The sequence below is a fragment of the Xiphophorus couchianus genome, chromosome 12 (genome assembly GCF_001444195.1).
Source record: "Xiphophorus couchianus chromosome 12, X_couchianus-1.0, whole genome shotgun sequence".
NCBI lineage: Eukaryota > Metazoa > Chordata > Actinopteri > Cyprinodontiformes > Poeciliidae > Xiphophorus > Xiphophorus couchianus.
Window position 1 is genome coordinate 2,348,046 of NC_040239.1, and position 23,216 is coordinate 2,371,261.

Here is a 23,216-nt window from a genome sequence, read left to right on the forward strand (position 1 = left end):
CATGTTCCAAAAGACTAAACAAAATTTTTAATTGTGCAAAAGTAGGAGTTTCTACCTAAAATTTGGATCCACAGTCTTCACCTTTGTCTCCCTCTGCTGGTCAGGATGTGAACGACGCGTGGAGTTTCCAGCACCCACAGCTCTACATTCCCGGCCAACTCAGCCTGTACTTCAGCAAGACGACCTTCTTCAAATGTGCTGTCCACAGCTGGTACTGCTCCCTGGTGCTGTTCTTCATCCCGTACGCCGCGCTGCAGGACACGGTGAGGGACGACGGGAAGGACGTGGCCGACTACCAGTCCTTCGCCCTGCTCACGCAGACCTGCCTGCTGTTTGCAGTCAGCATCCAGGTGCGGAGGAACAACCTGCTGTCTAGTGTTTTTCAGAAATGTACAGAGTGAAGTGAACATTTTGAAGATGGTCTGTCTGCTTGTCGGTAGCTGGGGTTGGAGATGTCCTACTGGACGGCGGTGAACACCTTCTTCGTTTTGGGAAGTCTGGCCATGTACTTCGCCGTCACCTTCACCATGTACAGCAACGGCACGTTCCTCATCGTTCCATCAGCTTTCCCCTTCATAGGTGAGGATCCGTCAGCTTCAAGCGAGGCTGACTGGACTTGGATCGCATTAAAAACAAAATACATCTACTCTCTCTATAGACTGTCGCAATAATTCAATTAATCACACGATAAATTAAAATAAGCCCAATAACTTCCATTTGGATGATTTATCTTTTTCTCTATTCTCTCTCTTTCCACCAAAAACTGGATGATAAAAGTCTCCAGTCTGGTGCTTTGGTCTCAACCAGCTCCTTTTTAGAGGAACAGTTTGGTTTGGAAAGACTTTCTAATCCATTTGTTTTTTCTGTTGTTTTTGTTTATTTATTTTGTGTATTTAAATGTCTTCCAGTCTTAAATGTTCATTAAAATTTAAAGTTTATTGATCTTAGAGAATGTGTTCTTGCACTATTATGCCATTATTAATTTTATATTACTGGAAAATTGTCTCAAAATAACAATTTTACCATTTATCACAATAACTTAGATCTAAATCTAATAAAAATTAAAGTTTTCATATTTAGACCTTTTGGTATTTTCTGTTTATAAGATAAACAAATTATTTTTAGAATATTTTATCCATTATTGAGCCTTGAGAGCATTGCCTTTTAGTTATTATTATTATTATTATTATTCCTTTATTTCTCCCATATTTGGTTGAGATATATCATTTTTGTTGTCAATAAATGTGATTTAAAAAAACAAGTTTCATCCATGTCTGACTGAACCTGATGACTTTTTTAAAAAGCAAATTTTATTTTATTTTGTTTGTTTCTTTAGGAACGGCTCGAAACTCTCTGAAACAGCCCAACGTTTGGCTGACAATCATCCTGACCTCCATCCTGTGCGTACTTCCTGTGGTTACCTGCCGCTTCCTGTTGATTCAGCTCTGCCCCACCATCAACGACAAGGTGCAGGAAACACCAGGAGCCACTTTGCATGTTCACCAATGCACAGCGACGTTCCTGGAATGTCATTTGCCTGTAGCGTGTCCCTCGTTCTTTTAAAGAAAGCAACATGCTATTCAATGCTAAATTATTGAATAAGTAAATATGAGCTCAAAAACAAATATATTTATTGTTTTATGTCTGTTATTTAGGTCTGAAAGTGTTATTCTACCCTTTCAGCTTTCCAGAGTTTCAGGAACTTCTTTAGAAATGTGAACTGTGGACGGCGACATTAGCGTCTGTTCTGCTACATGTTTAGCATTGAGATGCTATTTTAGGCCTGAATTGCTTCGTTATAAGCTAAACCAGGGAGAGAACTAAAACATGCAGGATGCCGGTGTTCTAACTATCAGTGCTACCTCGTCAGATTTTCCTACCTTAGCACGGATAGATAGCTGTCGTGGAAAAAATACTATTTCCACGCACTGTTCAGGTGAAATCACTCAGTCAGGTTTATTCATATATTGTGCACAATACAGAGAGCTTGTAGGTGAGGCTCAGCTCTCTGCTGCCTCACCAGCTGCGCTTCCGAGCATTTGAATGGAAAAATGCAAAAATTCAGCGATTTTGAAGAAAAAAGAATCAAAATTGGTCAAGCTAAATAAAAAATAAATACTTTACAGTACAAACCACATGGAGAAAATAGCAATCTAAATTATTTTTTCATTATATTTTTCCATTATGACAGGTGAGGCTCTGCCTCACTTGCCTCCCGTGACCGCACCTCACTGGTAACTATGGCAACCAGTGACAGTTTAAAAGCCCACTGACTCTTTCCGTAGCCAGGTTGCGCGCGCATCCGTCCTGTTAATAAAAAATCCATCAGACAAGCCCGCTCTGAATATCAAACGGAACTGTGACATCACAATGTGACGTCACAATATAACTCCAAAGGCAGAATTCTGACATCACCAGCGATGATATAAACTCCTCACACTGATCTACTTTCATCACAGCCGTTTAGCCGCCGTTGTTGATACATTTCTCTTGAGAATTTATTTAGCAGTTTGCAATAAGATTTTCAACATTGTTTGGTGAACATTTCTTTTGGAGATCGACATCAAGCTTAACGTGAAAACTTAACTGAGTATCTAGAGAATTGATTTATCTTGGAACCTGAAACAAGCAAAGGTTACAATGCAGTCCAACCAACTTAGAGTTGAAGAGGTTGAATCCGACAACATTGTTGAAAGGGAGTTCCAGCCACCCACGCCACCCAAGCGCAAGAAGAAGAAGGTGTCGTTTGCAGTCTGGTGGGAGCTGCACGCACCTGAGGAGCTTAAGATTTCTGCTGAAAGTATCGAACAGCAGGACGCTTCACTGGTGGTTGAAAATGAATCGATCACCAAAGCACTAGAGACGGTGGATCAAAAAGGGGACAGACAGCCACCTGAGAGCGAGTCCAATGAGAAGAACCAGGTACCATTTAAAACCTGGTCGGAGGAACACGTCCCCAGTGAACAAGAGATTTCGGCAGGAAATACTGAGAAGCAGAACGATTCACTGGTCAGCGAAGAAGAGTCCACCGCTGGAGTGCAGGAGACAATTGATATAACAGAGAAGGAACAGCCCTCTAAGTCTAAGAAACAGCCACCAACAACGAGGCGCAACAGGAAGAAAATGATACCATTTCAAGTCTGGTTGGAGAAACATGCCCCTGCTGATCTAAGGATTTCAGCTGAAGGTACTGGAATGGAAAACGATTCACTGGTTACCAAACAGGAATCGATCTCCGTACTGCAGGAGACACCAAAGAAGGAACAGCCCTCTACGTCTGGCACTGAAAATGTTAAAAAGCAGGACACTTCTCTGCCTGAAGAAGGTAATCAGGAAGATTCCTTAAAGAAGATTTGCAAAGAGGAACCAGTTGTGTTGATTTCTACAACACAACTGGTCACAGAAAAGAACAACATCTCCAAATTACAGAAGAAAGAGGATCAGAAAGGGCAAAAACAGTTATCAAAGACTAAGCGCATCAAGAAGACGCCGCTGTTATGGAAAACTTTCCCCGAGTCAGACGCTTGCATAGATCTTGCATTTTTTACCGAAAACATTGACATCAATAACGGTCCTCTGCCGGAAAACCAAAGTTATCAGGCAGCTTTGCCCAGCAGCGGAAAGAAGACGTTTTGGAAAATGCTCCCAAAGTCAGACCCTCACATCGACGTAAGTTTTTTTGCTGAGAATATCGAAACCCAAAGTGTTTCAATGGCAGCACAAGAACTTGATGAGGCAGCTTCCTTGAAAAAGGGAAGTTATTCCAAGAACCCTGTGATTCCTTCAACACAGCTGGTCACCAACCAGGAATCCGTCTTCAAACCACAGCAGACACTGGATCAGAAAGGGGAGAAAAGTCCATCTATGGGTAAGCCCAAGGACAACATCCAAACTCAGAATTTAACTGAGGTTCCTGATAGTCAAACTGCAGAAAATGTTCAAGGAGAGAGTTTAACTGAAATTCAGAATTTGCCCCACTCTTCTGAAAAGGCAACAAGTCGAGCAAACTGTACGTGTCTCGCCAAATTTAAGGAGTCTGAACTGGAATATATCGAAGTACAGAAGTACTTAATGGCACAGCTTGATGAGATGTTCAGTACCAATCAGAAACTAAATGCTAAACTTAAACAGCAGAAAGATCTGATGAGGAAAGGACTCTCAGAGAGAAGACAAGGCAAGAATTCAGTGGTTTCTGTTGAAATTCAGACAGATTCACAAGACCGGCCAGAGCAGAAAACAGTCCATTATTCATCTGCTTCAACACAAACTGAGATGGATGTTCAGGAAACCAGCTATCAGTTAAAACCAGTTCATCAAACGACTTCAATACAAACTGAGATGGATGTTCAGGAAACCAGCCATCAGTTCAAACCAGTTTATCAGACGATTTCAACACAAACTGAGCTCTTTTCATTGCCAAAACAACAGCCCTCTGAAACGCAACTGAATGGGCATCAGGATCTGCAGGCCAAGCTATTCAAGAGATCTTCAGGTAAGAACAGGAAAAAGTCATCAATGAAAGCTGTTTCTGAACTGGAGACGCTCAGTAATGAAAAGGTTTCAGGAGAAAACAGTGAGCAAGACATTTCAGTACCAGAAACAGTTGGAGATCAGACAGCTACCATCAAAAACGAGAATCATACAAATGAAACAGTGATCACCGAAGAAGAAACCGTCTCTGAAACCCAACAAAATGGAGACCATCAAGACGAGAAGAAGCCATCAAAGAAATCTCAACGTAAGAACAAGAGAAAGTCATCATTGAAAGCTGTCAGTAATGAAAACATTTCTGGAGAAAACAGTGAACATCAAGATGTTTCTACACCAGAAACAGTTGAGGATCAGACAACTACCATCAAAAACGAGAATCACACAAATGAAATGATCATCAGTAAAGTACAGCAAGCGATCGAAGAAGAATCTGTCTCCACAACACAAGAAAATCTGGACCAGGAAGATGAGAAAAAGCCATCGAGGAAACCTAAACGTAAGAACAAGAGAAAGGCAGCGATGAAAGCTGCCTCTGAATTGGAAAACCTCAATACTGAAAACGCTTCTGGAGAAAACGGTGAACATCAAGTAGTTTCTACACCAGAAACAGTTGAGGATCATAAAACCTCTGTTAAAAACGAGATTCGTACAAAAGAAACAGTGATCTCTAAAGAACCGCAGATCACTGAAGAAGAAACGGTGCCTGAAAAACAACAAAATGGAGACCAGGAAGACGAGAAAAAGCCATCGAGGAAACCTAAACGTAAGATCAGGAGAAAGGCAGCGATGAAAGCTGCCTCTGAGCTGGAAAACCTCAATACTGAAAACGCTTCTGGAGAAAACGGTGAACATCAAGTAGTTTCTGCACCAGAAACAGTTGAGGATCATAAAACCTCTGTTAAAAACGAGATTCGTACAAAAGAAACAGTGATTTCTAAAGAACAGCAGATCACTGAAGAAGAAACTGTCTCCACAACACAACAAAATGGAGACCAGGAAGACGAGAAAAAGCCATCAAAGAAAACTAAACGTAAGATCAGGAGAAAGGCAGCAATAAAAGCTGCCTCTGAGCTGGAGACTCTCAATAATGAAATGGCTTCTGGAAAAAACATTGAACAAGAAATTTCAGTGCCGGAAATAGTTGGGGATCAGACAGATACCATCAAAAACAAGAATCATACAAATGAAACAGTCATCAGTAAAGAACAGCAGATCACTGAAGAAGAAACCGTCTCTGAAACCCAACAAAATGGAGACCATCAAGACGAGAAGAGGCCATCAAAGAAATCTCAACGTAAGAACAAGAGAAAGTCATCATTGAAAGCTGTCAGTAATGAAAACATTTCTGGAGAAAACAGTGAACATCAAGATGTTTCTATATCAGAAACAGTTGAGGATCAGACAACTACCATCAAAAACGAGAATCACACAAATGAAATGATCATCAGTAAAGTACAGCAAGCGATCGAAGAAGAATCTGTCTCCACAACACAAGAAAATCTGGACCAGGAAGATGAGAAAAAGTCATCAAGGAAACCTAAACGTAAGAACAAGAGAAAGGCAGCGATGAAAGCTGCCTCTGAACTGGAAAACCTCAACAGTGATCAGGTTTCTGGGGAAAACAGTGAACAAATAGTTTCTATACTAGGAACAGTTGGGGATCATGCAGCTTCCATTAAAAACGAGATTCAGACAAAAGAAACAGTGATTTCTAAAGAAGAAACTGTCTCCGCAACACAACAAAATGGAGACCAGCAAGATGAAAAAAAGCCATCGAGGAAACCTAAACGTAAGATCAGGAGAAAGGCAGCAATGAAATCTGCCTCTGAATTGGAAAACCTCAACAATTATCAAGTTTCTGGAGAAAACAGTGAACATCAAGATGTTTCTACACCAGAAACAGTTCAGGATCAGACAGCTACCATCAAAACTGAGAATCACACAAATGAAATGATCATCAGTAAAGTACAGCAGGCGATCGAAGAAGAATCTGTCTCCACAACACAACTAAATCTGGACCAGGAAGATGAGAAAAAGCCATCGAGGAAACCTAAACGTAGGATCAAGAGAAAGGCAGCGATGAAAGCTGCCTCTGAACTGGAAAACCTCAATACTGAAAACGCTTCTGGAGAAAACGGTGAACATCAAGTAGTTTCTGCACCAGAAACAGTTGAGGATCATAAAACCTCTGTTAAAAACGAGATTCGTACAAAAGAAACAGTGATTTCTAAAGAACAGCAGATCTCTGAAGAACAGCAGATCTCTAAAGAACAGCAGATCACTAAAGAACCACAGATCACTGAAGAACAGCAGATCTCTAAAGAACAGCAGATCACTGAAGAACCGCAGATCTCTAAAGAACAGCAGATCACTGAAGAACAGCAGATCACTAAAGAACCGCAGACCACTGAAGAACAGCAGATCTCTAAAGAACAGCAGATCTCTGAAGAACAGCAGATCTCTAAAGAACAGCAGATCACTGAAGAACAGGAGATCACTGAAGAACAGCAGATCTCTAAAGAACATCAGATCACTGAAGAACCGCAGATCTCTAAAGAACAGCAGATCACTGAAGAACAGCAGGTCTCTAAAGAACCGCAGATCTCTAAAGAACAGCAGATCACTGAAGAACAGCAGATCTCTGAAGAACAGCAGATCACTAAAGAACAGCAGATCACTAAAGAACCGCAGATCACTGAAGAACCGCAGATCTCTGAAGAACCGCAGATCACTGAAGAACAGCAGATCACTGAAGAACAGGAGATTACTGAAGAACAGCAGATCACTGAAGAACAGCAGATCTCTAAAGAACAGCAGATCACTGAAGAACAGCAGATCTCTAAAGAACAGCAGATCACTGAAGAACAGCAGGTCTTTAAAGAACAGCAGATCTCTAAAGAACAGCAGATCACTGAAGAACCGCAGATCTCTAAAGAACAGCAGATCACTGAAGAACAGCAGATCACTGAAGAACAGCAGATCTCTAAAGAACAGCAGATCACCGAAGAACAGCAGATCACTGAAGAACAGCAGATTTCTAAAGAACAGCAGATCTCTAAAGAACCGCAGATCTCTAAAGAACCGCAGATCACTGAAGAACAGCAGATTTCTAAAGAAGAGCAGATCACTGAAGAACAGCAGGTCTCTAAAGAACCGCAGATCTCTAAAGAACAGCAGATCACTGAAGAACAGCAGATTTCTAAAGAACAGCAGATCACTAAAGAACAGCAGATCTCTAAAGAACCGCAGATCTCTAAAGAACAGCAGATCTCTAAAGAACAGCAGATCACTGAAGAACAGCAGATCTCTAAAGAACAGCAGATCTCTAAAGAACAGCAGATCACCGAAGAACAGCAGATCACCGAAGAACAGCAGATCTCTAAAGAACAGCAGATCTCTAAAGAACAGCAGATCTCTAAAGAACCGCAGATCTCTAAAGAACAGCAGATCTCTAAAGAACCGCAGATCTCTAAAGAACAGCAGATCACCGAAGAACAGCAGATCACCGAAGAACAGCAGATCACTGAAGAACAGCAGATTTCTAAAGAACAGCAGATCTCTAAAGAACAGCAGATCTCTAAAGAACCGCAGATCTCTAAAGAACAGCAGATCTCTAAAGAACCGCAGATCTCTAAAGAACAGCAGATCACCGAAGAACAGCAGATCACTGAAGAACCGCAGATCTCTAAAGAACAGCAGATCACTGAAGAACAGCAGATCACTGAAGAACCGCAGATCTCTAAAGAACAGCAGATCACCGAAGAACAGCAGATCACTGAAGAACCGCAGATCTCTAAAGAACAGCAGATCACTGAAGAACAGCAGATTTCTAAAGAACAGCAGATCTCTAAAGAACCGCAGATCTCTAAAGAACCGCAGATCACTGAAGAACAGCAGATTTCTAAAGAAGAGCAGATCACTGAAGAACAGCAGATTTCTAAAGAACAGCAGATCACTAAAGAACAGCAGATCTCTAAAGAACCGCAGATCTCTAAAGAACAGCAGATCTCTAAAGAACAGCAGATCTCTAAAGAACAGCAGATCACCGAAGAACAGCAGATCACCGAAGAACAGCAGATCACCGAAGAACAGCAGATCTCTAAAGAACAGCAGATCACTGAAGAACAGCAGATCACCGAAGAACAGCAGATCTCTAAAGAACAGCAGATCACTGAAGAACAGCAGATCACCGAAGAACAGCAGATCTCTGAAGAACAGCAGATCTCTAAAGAACAGCAGATCACTGAAGAACAGCAGATCACCGAAGAACAGCAGATCTCTAAAGAACAGCAGATCTCTAAAGAACCGCAGATCTCTAAAGAACAGCAGATCTCTAAAGAACAGCAGATCACTGAAGAACAGCAGATCTCTAAAGAACAGCAGATCACTGAAGAACAGCAAGTCTTTAAAGAACAGCAGATCTCTAAAGAACAGCAGATCACTGAAGAACCGCAGGTCTCTAAAGAACAGCAGATCACCGAAGAACAGCAGATCACTGAAGAACAGCAGATTTCTAAAGAACCGCAGATCTCTAAAGAACAGCAGATCACTGAAGAACAGCAGATCACCGAAGAACAGCAGATCTCTAAAGAACAGCAGATCTCTAAAGAACAGCAGATCACCGAAGAACAGCAGATCTCTAAAGAACAGCAGATCACTGAAGAACAGCAGATCACCAAAGAACAGCAGATCACCGAAGAACAGCAGATCACCAAAGAACAGCAGATCACCAAAGAACAGCAGATCTCTAAAGAACAGCAGATCACTAAAGAACAGCAGATCACTGAAGAACCGCAGATCACTGAAGAACAGCAGATTTCTAAAGAACAGCAGATCTCTAAAGAACAGCAGATCTCTAAAGAACCGCAGATCTCTAAAGAACCGCAGATCACTGAAGAACAGCAGATCTCTAAAGATCCGCAGATCACTGAAGAACAGCAGATCACTGAAGAACAGCAGATCTCTAAAGAACAGCAGATCTCTGAAGAACAGCAGATCTCTAAAGAACAGCAGATCACTGAAGAACGGCAGATCTCTAAAGAACAGCAGATCACTGAAGAACAGCAGGTCTTTAAAGAACAGCAGATCTCTAAAGAACAGCAGATCACTGAAGAACAGCAGATCACTGAAGAACAGCAGATCTCTGAAGAACAGCAGATCTCTAAAGAACAGCAGATCACTGAAGAACAGCAGGTCTTTAAAGAACAGCAGATCTCTAAAGAACAGCAGATCACTGAAGAACCGCAGGTCTCTAACGAACAGCAGATCACCGAAGAACAGCAGATCACTGAAGAACAGCAGATTTCTAAAGAACAGCAGATCTCTAAAGAACCGCAGATCTCTAAAGAACCGCAGATCACTGAAGAACAGCAGATTTCTAAAGAAGAGCAGATCACTGAAGAACAGCAGGTCTCTAAAGAACCGCAGATCTCTAAAGAACAGCAGATCACCGAAGAACAGCAGATTTCTAAAGAACAGCAGATCTCTAAAGAACAGCAGATCTCTAAAGAACAGCAGGTTCCTGTAGTTTCCACAGAAGGGGAGAGTGATCTAATGGAAAAACTGAGAACATCCCCTCCACAGGTAAACGAAGTAAACGAAGATGTAATCCCCACAACAGCTCAGGAATCAGAGACTCAAGCAGCGGAAGAGTCAGCTGAGCTGATCAATATCTCTGAAGAAGAAGAAGAAGAGAGACCCATGAAAAAGATTTCACTGTGGAAGCGTCTGAAAAAGGCTTTATCTCCAACATCTCTGCGCAAGTTCAAACGCAGATGTAAAGTCCATCCAGCGTAGACATCACTTTATGTCTATTAGATCTAAAAGGGGGTGGGGCCACGTGTGGGTTGGGTGATTGGTGGTAATTTCAAAAATGAGCCACTGTTGTTGTTAATTGGACATTTCAATATTAAAAAGCCAGGACTGCACGGTGGGAAACGTCTCTCCGTGCAGGTGTGGGTTCACTCCGGGTGCTCCGGCTTCCCCCACGTTCAACAACATCAGGACTCATGTTCACCCATTCTAAGATCTTTATTTCTAATTCTAAACAGAAAATAAGAAAACCGCATTTATTAATTAAAGGGAGATTTAAGAAAAGAAAATGTAAACAACGTGGAACAAAAGGAGCCTATTAGAAGTCTGAACCTATAAAATTGGGAAAAATTTGAAAACTGTTTATCTTTCTGGGCAAGATATATATATATATACAAATATATATATAATTTTAGATATAGATATACAGTATATCATCTATATCTAAATCTATTTACCATCTTCTAAATCTATCTATCTATATATATAGGTATCTATCTGTCCCTCTCACTATCAATATCAATCTATATATCTATCTATATACAGTATATATAGATATAGATAGATATATCTACCTCTCTCTCTCTATATAAATAAATAAATATATATATATATATATATATATATATATATATATATATATATATATATAGTACAGACCAAAAGTTTGGACACACCTTCTTATTGAATTCAATTTGAAAGTGTGTCCAAACTTTTGGTCTGTACTGTATGTATATGTATATATTATATATATATTATATAGATAGATAGATAGATATAGATATATCTACCCCTCTCTCTCTGTATATAAATAAATAATAAATAATATACAGTATATATATATATGTATACATACATATATATATTATATAGTATATTATAATATATATATATATATATCATATTCTACCGTCTCTCTCTGTATATAAATAAATACATAATAAGAATATACAGTATATATATATGTATACATACATATATATATATAGTTATATATATTATATATATATATATATATATATATATTCTACCGCTCTCTCTCTGTATATAAATAAAATAATAAATGTACATATATATATATTATAATACATATAGATATGTATGTAGATATATTTATATACATATATATATATATAGATATCTACATATACATATATATTACATATATAGATATACATATACATATATAGCATATATACATATATATATAGGTTAGAATATATACATATATTTATATATCATATATATATATACATATATATATTATATATGTTATAGTATATATATATATAGATAGATAGATAGGATAGATAGATAGATATATCTACCTCTCTCTCTGTATATAAATAAATAAATATACAGTATATACATACAGTATATATAAACACACACACATATATATATATATATACGTGTGTGTGTATATATATATATACAGTACAGACCAAAGGTTTGGACACACTTTCTAATTGAATTCAATGAGAAGGTGTGTCCAAACTTTTGGTCTGTCATATATATATATATATGTATATATATATATATATATATATATATATATATATATATATATATATATGTACAGTATATATATATAGATATATATATAGATATATAGATATATATATATAGATATATCTACCTCTCTCTCTCTCTCTCTGTATATAAATAAATAAATAAATATATATATATATATATAGTACAGACCAAATATTTGGACACACCTTCTCATTGAATTCAATTAGAAAGTGTGTCCAAACCTTTGGTCTGTACTGTATATATATATACATAAATACATACTTATATATATATATACATAGGGTATATATATATATATATATATATATATATATATAAGTAACATATTTACCAAAGTAGACCACCTTCATGTTATTGTTTACATAAGGAAATTTCGTGCATGTTTACAACGCTGGAAGGAAACAGGATTATCCTCTTCCATGCCATCCAGCCGCTCTGCCGCCGTATGAAACTCAGAAATGTAGATGTTATTAATTTCGTGCTGGGCTCCACAGCAAAAGAAAAACCGTTGAAGTGCAACTCAAAACCACGTCTGTCTCGCTCTCTGCATTATCCAGGGTACACGCAGACTTGTTGCCATAGCAACTGACAACAACGCCCCTAAAAAAACACTGAAATATTTCCCACACAAAGAGCAGGACATGCAGTGTGTTGCAACAGGTCGATTTTAGACTTAATGTTCATTTTACGATTATTTATAAGTGATTGCTGTGGTACGAGGAGAAAACTATAAATTTATCGCTGCACCTGACTTTACTGCAGGGTTCCCATCCTGCATGTTTCAGGTCTCTCCCTGCTGGTAGTAACAACCTTTTCAGCAGGTCAGTGTTCTTTAGGCCTTCTAACGAGCCATCATTGGATCCAGGTGCGTTAAGTGTACAAAAAGAGTAAAAAGGATCATTTTCTGGCTTTATCAACAACCCAGCCGTAATAATAGTAGGTGAAGATTGAACACCTGACTCTGTAGTATTTCAGCTTTTACGTTTCTGATGATCCAAACATTCCTTCCAACTTCCACTCCAGACAGTTTTTCAATCTTTTCTTTTCCTCCTTTGACCTTCAGGTAATGTTCAAGGTGAGACAGGCCAGAGCTACTCCTCCTCCTCTGCCTCGCCGGGCCCGGATCCGCCGCACCAGCTCCCGCCGCTCGGGCTACGCCTTCTCCCACGCGCAGGGCTACGGCGACCTGGTGACGTCAGGCCGTTTCCTGAGGCGTCCCGCCTTGCCGCGGGCGTCGGGTTTCCCCCAGGTGGGCCGCGCCGCCACGGGGTTCAGCCCCATGGGCCGGTCGGCAAGCTACAGCCCGTCGGGCCGTCCCCAGAACCTGAAGGTGCCGGACGTGGAGGTGACCTCGCTCCAGATGTACAGGACATTCAACGACGCTGCCCCATGAGAGAAGGAAGCTAATTAAACTTCTGGAGGGAAACAGAAACTCTGAGGCTTTTGTGGGAATTTTTTCGCTGACAGTTTCATTTAAAGGAACGACAGATCTCATTTCTGAGAGGTAAACGGTTTACTGGCGTCAGATGTTTAAGTTTGAACCTGAAGGAACCAGCAGATGGGACGCTAACTGACGGAACTACTTGATAACAGACACAGAAACAGATCGCTGAGCTTCCAGGCAGCAACAAGCAGAGGATGGAAGTGATTTAACATGTTGGGAAACACAGAGTGTCATCATGTTTACAGACTGCCCAGACCTTCGTAATCCTGGGAGTCCAGAGGCAACGCAGAGCTTCGTAAAGAGGGAACAACCGGCAAAGACACGCTGCTGTCAGTACTTTACTCTTGTTTTTCTCTTCATTTGTGCTTCTTTTAGCAGGTTAGGATAGATCAATGGCCTATACAAAACATGTTCATTACATTTTTAACATAAAATCATTTTCCATAATGAGATTTCTTGTCAGAATGAGCTGCTTTAGGACCTCTTGTCACTTTAAATCCAAATAAGCTGCTGCTGGCCACGCCCCCCAATTCAACGTTTACACTCACATGTAAAAATGGCTGCAGACACATGCACGATTATACAACCGTACATCTTTGAAAAGCAGAAGTGGAGCCTTCTGCACAATCAACCAAAATGCAGGAATTGGTTTCTGGATGCTTAATCAACAAGTAAACACTTGTCTTTTCCATCAGCCATTGTACAGCAATAAAACCAGCTGTGTGGAGCTCCACTTTGGTTGCTAAGTAACGGCACAGTGTGACTCAACAATATGAAAGGTTTTGAAACGAGTCGTTTTCCAGACACAAAAAAACAACGTATTGCCTAAAAACGTCTTTTTAAGCCTGTAGGCTGTTTTAGAAGCAGTAGAGACTAAATTTAAGAACAAAGACATGGAAAAATGTGAATTTTGTTTGATAGGTTCCCTTTAACTGCCTCCTTCTTTTTCTTCTTGTGTGTAATAACAGCCCACCATTCAGTCCAGCTGTCGTGAGAGATAACAGCATGTTTAAAACATAAAAGTTATTCTCCTGCTCCTCTTTTTCTGTGGTATTTTGGTTCTTTTGGGGGATTTGTTAAACATGTTTGGATTTGAGTAGAATGTTTTTAAAATTATTTTCATTGTTCAAATAAATTCAAGGGACTTGATCAGTTCTTAAGGTGTTTATAAGCTGTAGCTAGTTGGCTATAGAACAACATATCAGCCATTAATCCTGAAAAGTCTCTGTGTGAATTATAATTATGTACAAATAGCACATGCAGCCGTTCTAAACAAACATCGTATTTTCAGTTATTCAGGACGTGTTAAAAAATAATGTGATCTAACTTGAAGTGTGCAAAAACGTTCAACAGTTTCCTATCTGTCGTTATTTCTAAAACAAAGATGAAGCAAGAGTGGAAAAGATTAAATAGTTTTTTATAAAATAACTAAGTACACCCTACAGCAGTGGTTTCCAGCCTGGGACCCCCTTATTATCCACCTCATTAGTTTTTGCTGCTCCTCTTTAAATCTCTATTTTCAAGGTTAGAATACCAAGCAGAAATGTTTTACCTTTTTATTCCCCATAATTCTATGTGTGATTTATTTATTATTCAAAACTGTAAAGGTTTTTAATTAACAAATGGATTAATCAAAATTCCCCAAATATTGGTTTTGTCGTTACAGAAATTAAACATTTTCCCTGCAGATGTTCATTAAAACTCAATATTGACTCTATTATTGTTGAAATCTGCCAGAAGGATTTTATTTTCTGGTTTTACTTCTTTATTTAATTTCTCCATTTGTGGATTTGATATTCTTCCGTTTTAAAGTGTGCCTTGTTACATATTGATCAGTAATATTTTTGCACTGCAGCTCTAAGGAAGCATTTCTGTGGTTTTGTGGTTTTGAGTTCATCCATTTTGGTGGTTTCTGTCCAACTGTAGACACACTACAAACACGACCGTCCAGCTTTGACCTGCTCAGAGACGCTTCCTGGTCAGTTCGTCGTCTGCCTGGTTGTTGGTGCTTTCAAAGTTAGAGGTGACCATACCAAAAAATAAAGAATGCTGAAATTATCGTTATGAACTTTATATTGTCAGAAAACTTTTCATCTTCTGATCAGAAATCATGTGAAGTCGTTTGTTTTTTCTCTTTATTTTGCAGCTGGATACTTTAACCAGTCACTTAAAATGCTGTTTAACTTGATCTGCACACCTTTGAATGCAAACCTTGAAATTAAAACAACATGGAGATGATAATAATATGTTAGTTTGGTCAAAACAGGGATGATTTCTGTCAATGAATAAATCTTAAGTAAATATTTTATACTATATATTTTAATATTTTAGTATTTACACAAATATTTAACAGAAAATTGTATATACATTTTTTAAATTGGTTAAAAGAAAGTGTTTTTGCTTGTTTGTTTTTTTGAAGTTTTAATTTTTGTTTTTGCCCCAAATCCAGATGAATATGTAAATTTTGTCCCTGGTGATGAACCAAAGAAATGTAAAGCTTACATGTTGTAGATGACTGTTTATGGTTATTTGATGCTGGAAATCAAAGTTGAACTTGGATCTGTTTTTATTTTAAATTCAAACAAGTCTAAAGGAAAAAGTTTTGTTGCGTTTTCTTGGTGTTTTCAGAAAAGATGGCATTATTCTTGTACAACAGAACCTTTTCTGGATGCTGATAATTTGACATTTTGCACAGCAGCTAAAAGGTGCAATAATTCCTGTATGCTTTTCATTTTAAAGAATGAATATATATATGGATAATGTCACATTGCCTTAAACTGTGGCAAAATGTCTTCTGAGTGCCTTTCTGCAGCGGGAACTTTATGTTTTCTGCTGTGCTGCTTAGCTGCATCGTTGCTATGGTGATAGGATATATGATCACTTCCTCTGATTTACCACACTGCACTTCTGATTAATGTTTTGTATCTTTTTATACACTTCAGATGTTTTATTTGAAATAAAGATGCCTAAAAGATGAACATTTTCTCCATGACTCAATGAAAAATCTTCTTAGAGCACTTTAAACTGTTTAGTTTTATTTAGGATCATAATAACTCACGTAGAAAACCATTTCTGCATTTTAGATCTGCATGCTGTCAATGTTTTAAAAACATTTTTACATCCTTAAATTTGGGCATTTTGATTAAAAAATATTTCAAAATGTCTTTGAACCATTAATCCTCATGCAGAAAACTGTGAAAGTCATTTTGATTCTGTCACCCTTGGTGAATACAGTGAATAATTGAGGCCGTTATGCATTTTTCTATGCATCTGGATCAGACGTGTTGTTGCAGTACTCCTTCCACCCACTAGATGTCCTCAGTCTCCGCTGCATTCGCTGCGCACCTGTTCCTGCTGCAGCCATGCAAATATATTCTTCTGAACTCTTTATTTTTTGTTTTTACCACATTTTTAAAACGGACCCATGAACTAAACCATGAAGTAATACAGCAGCTTAATGAAAGCCAGGTATAAAATAAATTAAATAAAGCTTACCGTAATCTGCGATGAAATAAAACACATGTACTTCCACAGGTAGGATGTAGTTATAAGAAATCTGCTGAGTAAGCAGTATGTGACGTAGCATCGATGTGCGCTTTACCACCAGGTAGGACGGATTTAAGGGTAGCACAGATAAACAAAACACCGGCCCTCCACCTTTATCACCCCTGCTTTACTGTACTTCTAGCTCGCTGTTACTGTCTCTTACTCTGCAGTTGTGGAGTCACAATGTCTGGGATCATGAGCGCCCCCTGCCATGAGGCCAGAGAACTGCCTGCCTCTCCTCGAATCTGTTCTCTGGTTTCTGATCGCTGCTCAGCACAAGAATCACGTTACACACACAGTTGGTGACAAAACATGCTGTACATTATGTACATAAGCTAAATTATGGAAAATCAGTTCATATATTAAATGTTTTTTAGCCATTTTATTGGCAACGTTCAGACAGGTCTCATTGAATGGCAGTTAGCGAGAGGTTGCGCAATCCCAGGTGAGGCTCAGCTCTCTGCTGCCTCACCAGCTGCGCTTCCGAGCATTTGAATGGAAAAATGCAAAAATTCAGCGATTTTGAAGAAAAAAGAATCAAAATTGGTCAAGCTAAATAAAAAATAAATACTTTACAGTACAAACCACATGGAGAAAATAGCAATCTAAATTATTTTTTCATTATATTTTTCCATTATGACAGGTGAGGCTCTGCCTCACTTGCCTCCCGTGACCGCACCTCACTGGTAACTATGGCAACCAGTGACAGTTTAAAAGCCCACTGACTCTTTCCGTAGCCAGGTTGCGCGCGCATCCGTCCTGTTAATAAAAAATCCATCAGACAAGCCCGCTCTGAATATCAAACGGAACTGTGACATCACAATGTGAAATCACAATATAACTCCAAAGGCAGAATTCTGACATCACCAGCGATGATATAAACTCCTCACACTGATCTACTTTCATCACAGCCGTTTAGCCGCCGTTGTTGATACATTTCTCTTGAGAATTTATTTAGCAGTTTGCAATAAGATTTTCAACATTGTTTGGTGAACATTTCTTTTGGAGATCGACATCAAGCTTAACGTGAAAACTTAACTGAGTATCTAGAGAATTGATTTATCTTGGAACCTGAAACAAGCAAAGGTTACAATGCAGTCCAACCAACTTAGAGTTGAAGAGGTTGAATCCGACAACATTGTTGAAAGGGAGTTCCAGCCACCCACGCCACCCAAGCGCAAGAAGAAGAAGGTGTCGTTTGCAGTCTGGTGGGAGCTGCACGCACCTGAGGAGCTTAAGATTTCTGCTGAAAGTATCGAACAGCAGGACGCTTCACTGGTGGTTGAAAATGAATCGATCACCAAAGCACTAGAGACGGTGGATCAAAAAGGGGACAGACAGCCACCTGAGAGCGAGTCCAATGAGAAGAACCAGGTACCATTTAAAACCTGGTCGGAGGAACACGTCCCCAGTGAACAAGAGATTTCGGCAGGAAATACTGAGAAGCAGAACGATTCACTGGTCAGCGAAGAAGAGTCCACCGCTGGAGTGCAGGAGACAATTGATATAACAGAGAAGGAACAGCCCTCTAAGTCTAAGAAACAGCCACCAACAACGAGGCGCAACAGGAAGAAAATGATACCATTTCAAGTCTGGTTGGAGAAACATGCCCCTGCTGATCTAAGGATTTCAGCTGAAGGTACTGGAATGGAAAACGATTCACTGGTTACCAAACAGGAATCGATCTCCGTACTGCAGGAGACACCAAAGAAGGAACAGCCCTCTACGTCTGGCACTGAAAATGTTAAAAAGCAGGACACTTCTCTGCCTGAAGAAGGTAATCAGGAAGATTCCTTAAAGAAGATTTGCAAAGAGGAACCAGTTGTGTTGATTTCTACAACACAACTGGTCACAGAAAAGAACAACATCTCCAAATTACAGAAGAAAGAGGATCAGAAAGGGCAAAAACAGTTATCAAAGACTAAGCGCATCAAGAAGACGCCGCTGTTATGGAAAACTTTCCCCGAGTCAGACGCTTGCATAGATCTTGCATTTTTTACCGAAAACATTGACATCAATAACGGTCCTCTGCCGGAAAACCAAAGTTATCAGGCAGCTTTGCCCAGCAGCGGAAAGAAGACGTTTTGGAAAATGCTCCCAAAGTCAGACCCTCACATCGACGTAAGTTTTTTTGCTGAGAATATCGAAACCCAAAGTGTTTCAATGGCAGCACAAGAACTTGATGAGGCAGTTTCCTTGAAAAAAGGAAGTTATTCCAAGAACCCTGTGATTCCTTCAACACAGCTGGTCACCAACCAGGAATCCGTCTTCAAACCACAGCAGACACTGGATCAGAAAGGGGAGAAAAGTCCATCTGTGGGTAAGCCCAAGGACAACATCCAAACTCAGAATTTAACTGAGGTTCCTGATAGTCAAACTGCAGAAAATGTTCAAGGAGAAAGTTTAACTGAAATTCAGAATTTGCCCCACTCTTCTGAAAAGGCAACAAGTCGAGCAAACTGTACGTGTCTCGCCAAATTTAAGGAGTCTGAACTGGAATATATCGAAGTACAGAAGTACTTAATGGCACAGCTTGATGAGATGTTCAGTACCAATCAGAAACTAAATGCTAAACTTAAACAGCAGAAAGATCTGATGAGGAAAGGACTCTCAGAGAGAAGACAAGGCAAGAATTCAGTGGTTTCTGTTGAAATTCAGACAGATTCACAAGACCGGCCAGAGCAGAAAACAGTCCATTATTCATCTGCTTCAACACAAACTGAGATGGATGTTCAGGAAACCAGCTATCAGTTAAAACCAGTTCATCAAACGACTTCAACACAAACTGAGATGGATGTTCAGGAAACCAGCTATCAGTTCAAACCAGTTTATCAGACGATTTCAACACAAACTGAGCTCTTTTCATTGCCAAAACAACAGCCCTCTGAAACGCAACTGAATGGGCATCAGGATCTGCAGGCCAAGCTATTCAAGAGATCTCCAGGTAAGAACAGGAAAAAGACATCAATGAAAGCTGTTTCTGAACTGGAGACGCTCAGTAATGAAAAGGTTTCAGGAGAAAACAGTGAACAAGACATTTCAGTACCAGAAACAGTTGGAGATCAGACAGCTACCATCAAAAACGAGAATCATACAAATGAAACAGTGATCACCGAAGAAGAAACCGTCTCTGAAACCCAACAAAATGGAGACCATCAAGACGAGAAGAAGCCATCAAAGAAATCTCAACGTAAGAACAAGAGAAAGTCATCATTGAAAGCTGTCAGTAATGAAAACATTTCTGGAGAAAACAGTGAACATCAAGATGTTTCTACACCAGAAACAGTTGAGGATCAGACAACTACCATCAAAAACGAGAATCACACAAATGAAATGATCATCAGTAAAGTACAGCAAGCGATCGAAGAAGAATCTGTCTCCACAACACAAGAAAATCTGGACCAGGAAGATGAGAAAAAGTCATCGAGGAAACCTAAACGTAAGAACAAGAGAAAGGCAGCGATGAAAGCTGCCTCTGAATTGGAAAACCTCAATACTGAAAACGCTTCTGGAGAAAACGGTGAACATCAAGTAGTTTCTACACCAGAAACAGTTGAGGATCATAAAACCTCTGTTAAAAACGAGATTCGTACAAAAGAAACAGTGATCTCTAAAGAACCGCAGATCACTGAAGAAGAAACGGTCCCTGAAAAACAACAAAATGGAGACCAGGAAGACGAGAAAAAGCCATCAAAGAAAACTAAATGTAAGATCAGGAGAAAGGCAGCAATAAAAGCTGCCTCTGAGCTGGAGACTCTCAATAATGAAATGGCTTCTGGAAAAAACATTGAACAAGAAATTTCAGTGCTGGAAATACTTGGTGTTCAGACAGATACCATCAAAAACGAGAATCATACAAATGAAACAGTCATCAGTAAAGAACAGCAGGCGATCGAAGAAGAATCTGTCTCCACAACACAACAAAATCTGGACCACGAAGATGAGAAAAAGCCATCGAGGAAACCTAAACGTAAGAACAAGAGAAAGTCACCAATGAAAGCTGCCTCTGAACTGGAAAACCTCAACAATGATCAAGTTTCTGGAGAAAACAGTGAACAAATAGCTTCTATACTAGGAACAGTTAGGGATCATGCAGCTTCCATTAAAACGAGATTCAGACAAAAGAAACAGTGATTTCTAAAGAAGAAACTGTCTCCGCAACACAACAAAATGGAGACCAGCAAGATGAAAAAAAGCCATCGAGGAAACCTAAACGTAAGATCAGGAGAAAGGCAGCAATGAAATCTGCCTCTGAATTGGAAAACCTCAACAATTATCAAGTTTCTGGAGAAAACAGTGAACATCAAGATGTTTCTACACCAGAAACAGTTGAGGATCAGACAGCTACCATCAAAACTGAGAATCACACAAATGAAATGATCATCAGTAAAGTACAGCAGGCGATCGAAGAAGAATCTGTCTCCACAACACAACTAAATCTGGACCAGGAAGATGAGAAAAAGCCATCGAGGAAACCTAAACGTAAGATCAGGAGAAAGGCAGCGATGAAAGCTGCCTCTGAACTGGAAAACCTCAATACTGAAAACGCTTCTGGAGAAAACGGTGAACATCAAGTAGTTTCTGCACCAGAAACAGTTGAGGATCATAAAACCTCTGTTAAAAACGAGATTCGTACAAAAGAAACAGTGATTTCTAAAGAACAGCAGATCTCTGAAGAACAGCAGATCACTAAAGAACCGCAGATCACCGAAGAACAGCAGATCACTGAAGAACAGCAGATCTCTGAAGAACAGCAGATCTCTAAAGAACAGCAGATCTCTGAAGAACAGCAGATCACTGAAGAACAGGAGATCACTGAAGAACAGCAGATTTCTAAAGAACAGCAGATCTCTAAAGAACCGCAGATCACTGAAGAACAGCAGATCACTGAAGAACAGCAGATCTCTAAAGAACCGCAGATCACTGAAGAACAGGAGATCACTGAAGAACAGCAGATCTCTAAAGAACCGCAGATCTCTAAAGAACAGCAGATCACTAAAGAACAGCAGATCACTGAAGAACCGCAGATCACTGAAGAACAGCAGATTTCTAAAGAACAGCAGATCTCTAAAGAACAGCAGATCTCTAAAGAACCGCAGATCTCTAAAGAACCGCAGATCACTGAAGAACAGCAGATCTCTAAAGAACCGCAGATCTCTAAAGAACAGCAGATCTCTGAAGAACAGCAGATCACTAAAGAACAGCAGATCACTGAAGAACAGCAGATCTCTAAAGAACAGCAGATCACTGAAGAACGGCAGATCTCTAAAGAACAGCAGATCACTGAAGAACAGCAGGTCTTTAAAGAACAGCAGATCTCTAAAGAACAGCAGATCACTGAAGAACAGCAGATCACTGAAGAACAGCAGATCTCTGAAGAACAGCAGATCTCTAAAGAACAGCAGATCACTGAAGAACAGCAGGTCTTTAAAGAACAGCAGATCTCTAAAGAACAGCAGATCACTGAAGAACCGCAGGTCTCTAACGAACAGCAGATCACCGAAGAACAGCAGATCACTGAAGAACAGCAGATTTCTAAAGAACAGCAGATCTCTAAAGAACCGCAGATCTCTAAAGAACCGCAGATCACTGAAGAACAGCAGATTTCTAAAGAAGAGCAGATCACTGAAGAACAGCAGGTCTCTAAAGAACCGCAGATCTCTAAAGAACAGCAGATCACCGAAGAACAGCAGATTTCTAAAGAACAGCAGATCACTAAAGAACAGCAGATCTCTAAAGAACCGCAGATCTCTAAAGAACAGCAGATCTCTAAAGAACAGCAGATCTCTAAAGAACCGCAGATCTCTAAAGAACAGCAGATCTCTAAAGAACAGCAGATCTCTAAAGAACAGCAGATCTCTAAAGAACCGCAGATCTCTAAAGAACAGCAGATCTCTAAAGAACAGCAGATCTCTAAAGAACAGCAGATCACCGAAGAACAGCAGATTTCTAAAGAACAGCAGATCACTAAAGAACAGCAGATCTCTAAAGAACCGCAGATCTCTAAAGAACAGCAGATCTCTAAAGAACAGCAGATCTCTAAAGAACAGCAGATCTCTAAAGAACAGCAGGTTCCTGTAGTTTCCACAGAAGGGGAGAGTGATCTAATGGAAAAACTGAGAACATCCCCTCCACAGGTAAACGAAGTAAACGAAGATGTAATCCCCACAACAGCTCAGGAATCAGAGACTCAAGCAGCGGAAGAGTCAGCTGAGCTGATCAATATCTCTGAAGAAGAAGAAGAAGAGAGACCCATGAAAAAGATTTCACTGTGGAAGCGTCTGAAAAAGGCTTTATCTCCAACATCTCTGCGCAAGTTCAAACGCAGATGTAAAGTCCATCCAGCGTAGACATCACTTTATGTCTATTAGATCTAAAAGGGGGTGGG

General features: G+C 39.6%; 1 protein-coding gene across 2 annotated transcripts in view; it reads left to right on the plus strand.

The window, feature by feature from the left end:
• The window catches only part of LOC114154907 (phospholipid-transporting ATPase ID-like), a 50,598-nt gene extending 34,338 nt beyond the window's left edge, over positions 1-16,260 (plus strand). For both annotated transcript variants that reach the window (XM_028034384.1, XM_028034385.1), the window contains exons 25-28: positions 105-350; positions 441-579; positions 1,337-1,467; positions 12,902-16,260. In XM_028034384.1, coding sequence (XP_027890185.1) covers positions 105-350; positions 441-579; positions 1,337-1,467; positions 12,902-13,231 — 846 coding nt within the window. In that variant the 3' untranslated portion in view covers positions 13,232-16,260. The remainder of the gene's footprint in view (positions 1-104; positions 351-440; positions 580-1,336; positions 1,468-12,901) is intronic.
• The last annotated feature ends 6,956 nt before the right edge of the window (positions 16,261-23,216 follow it).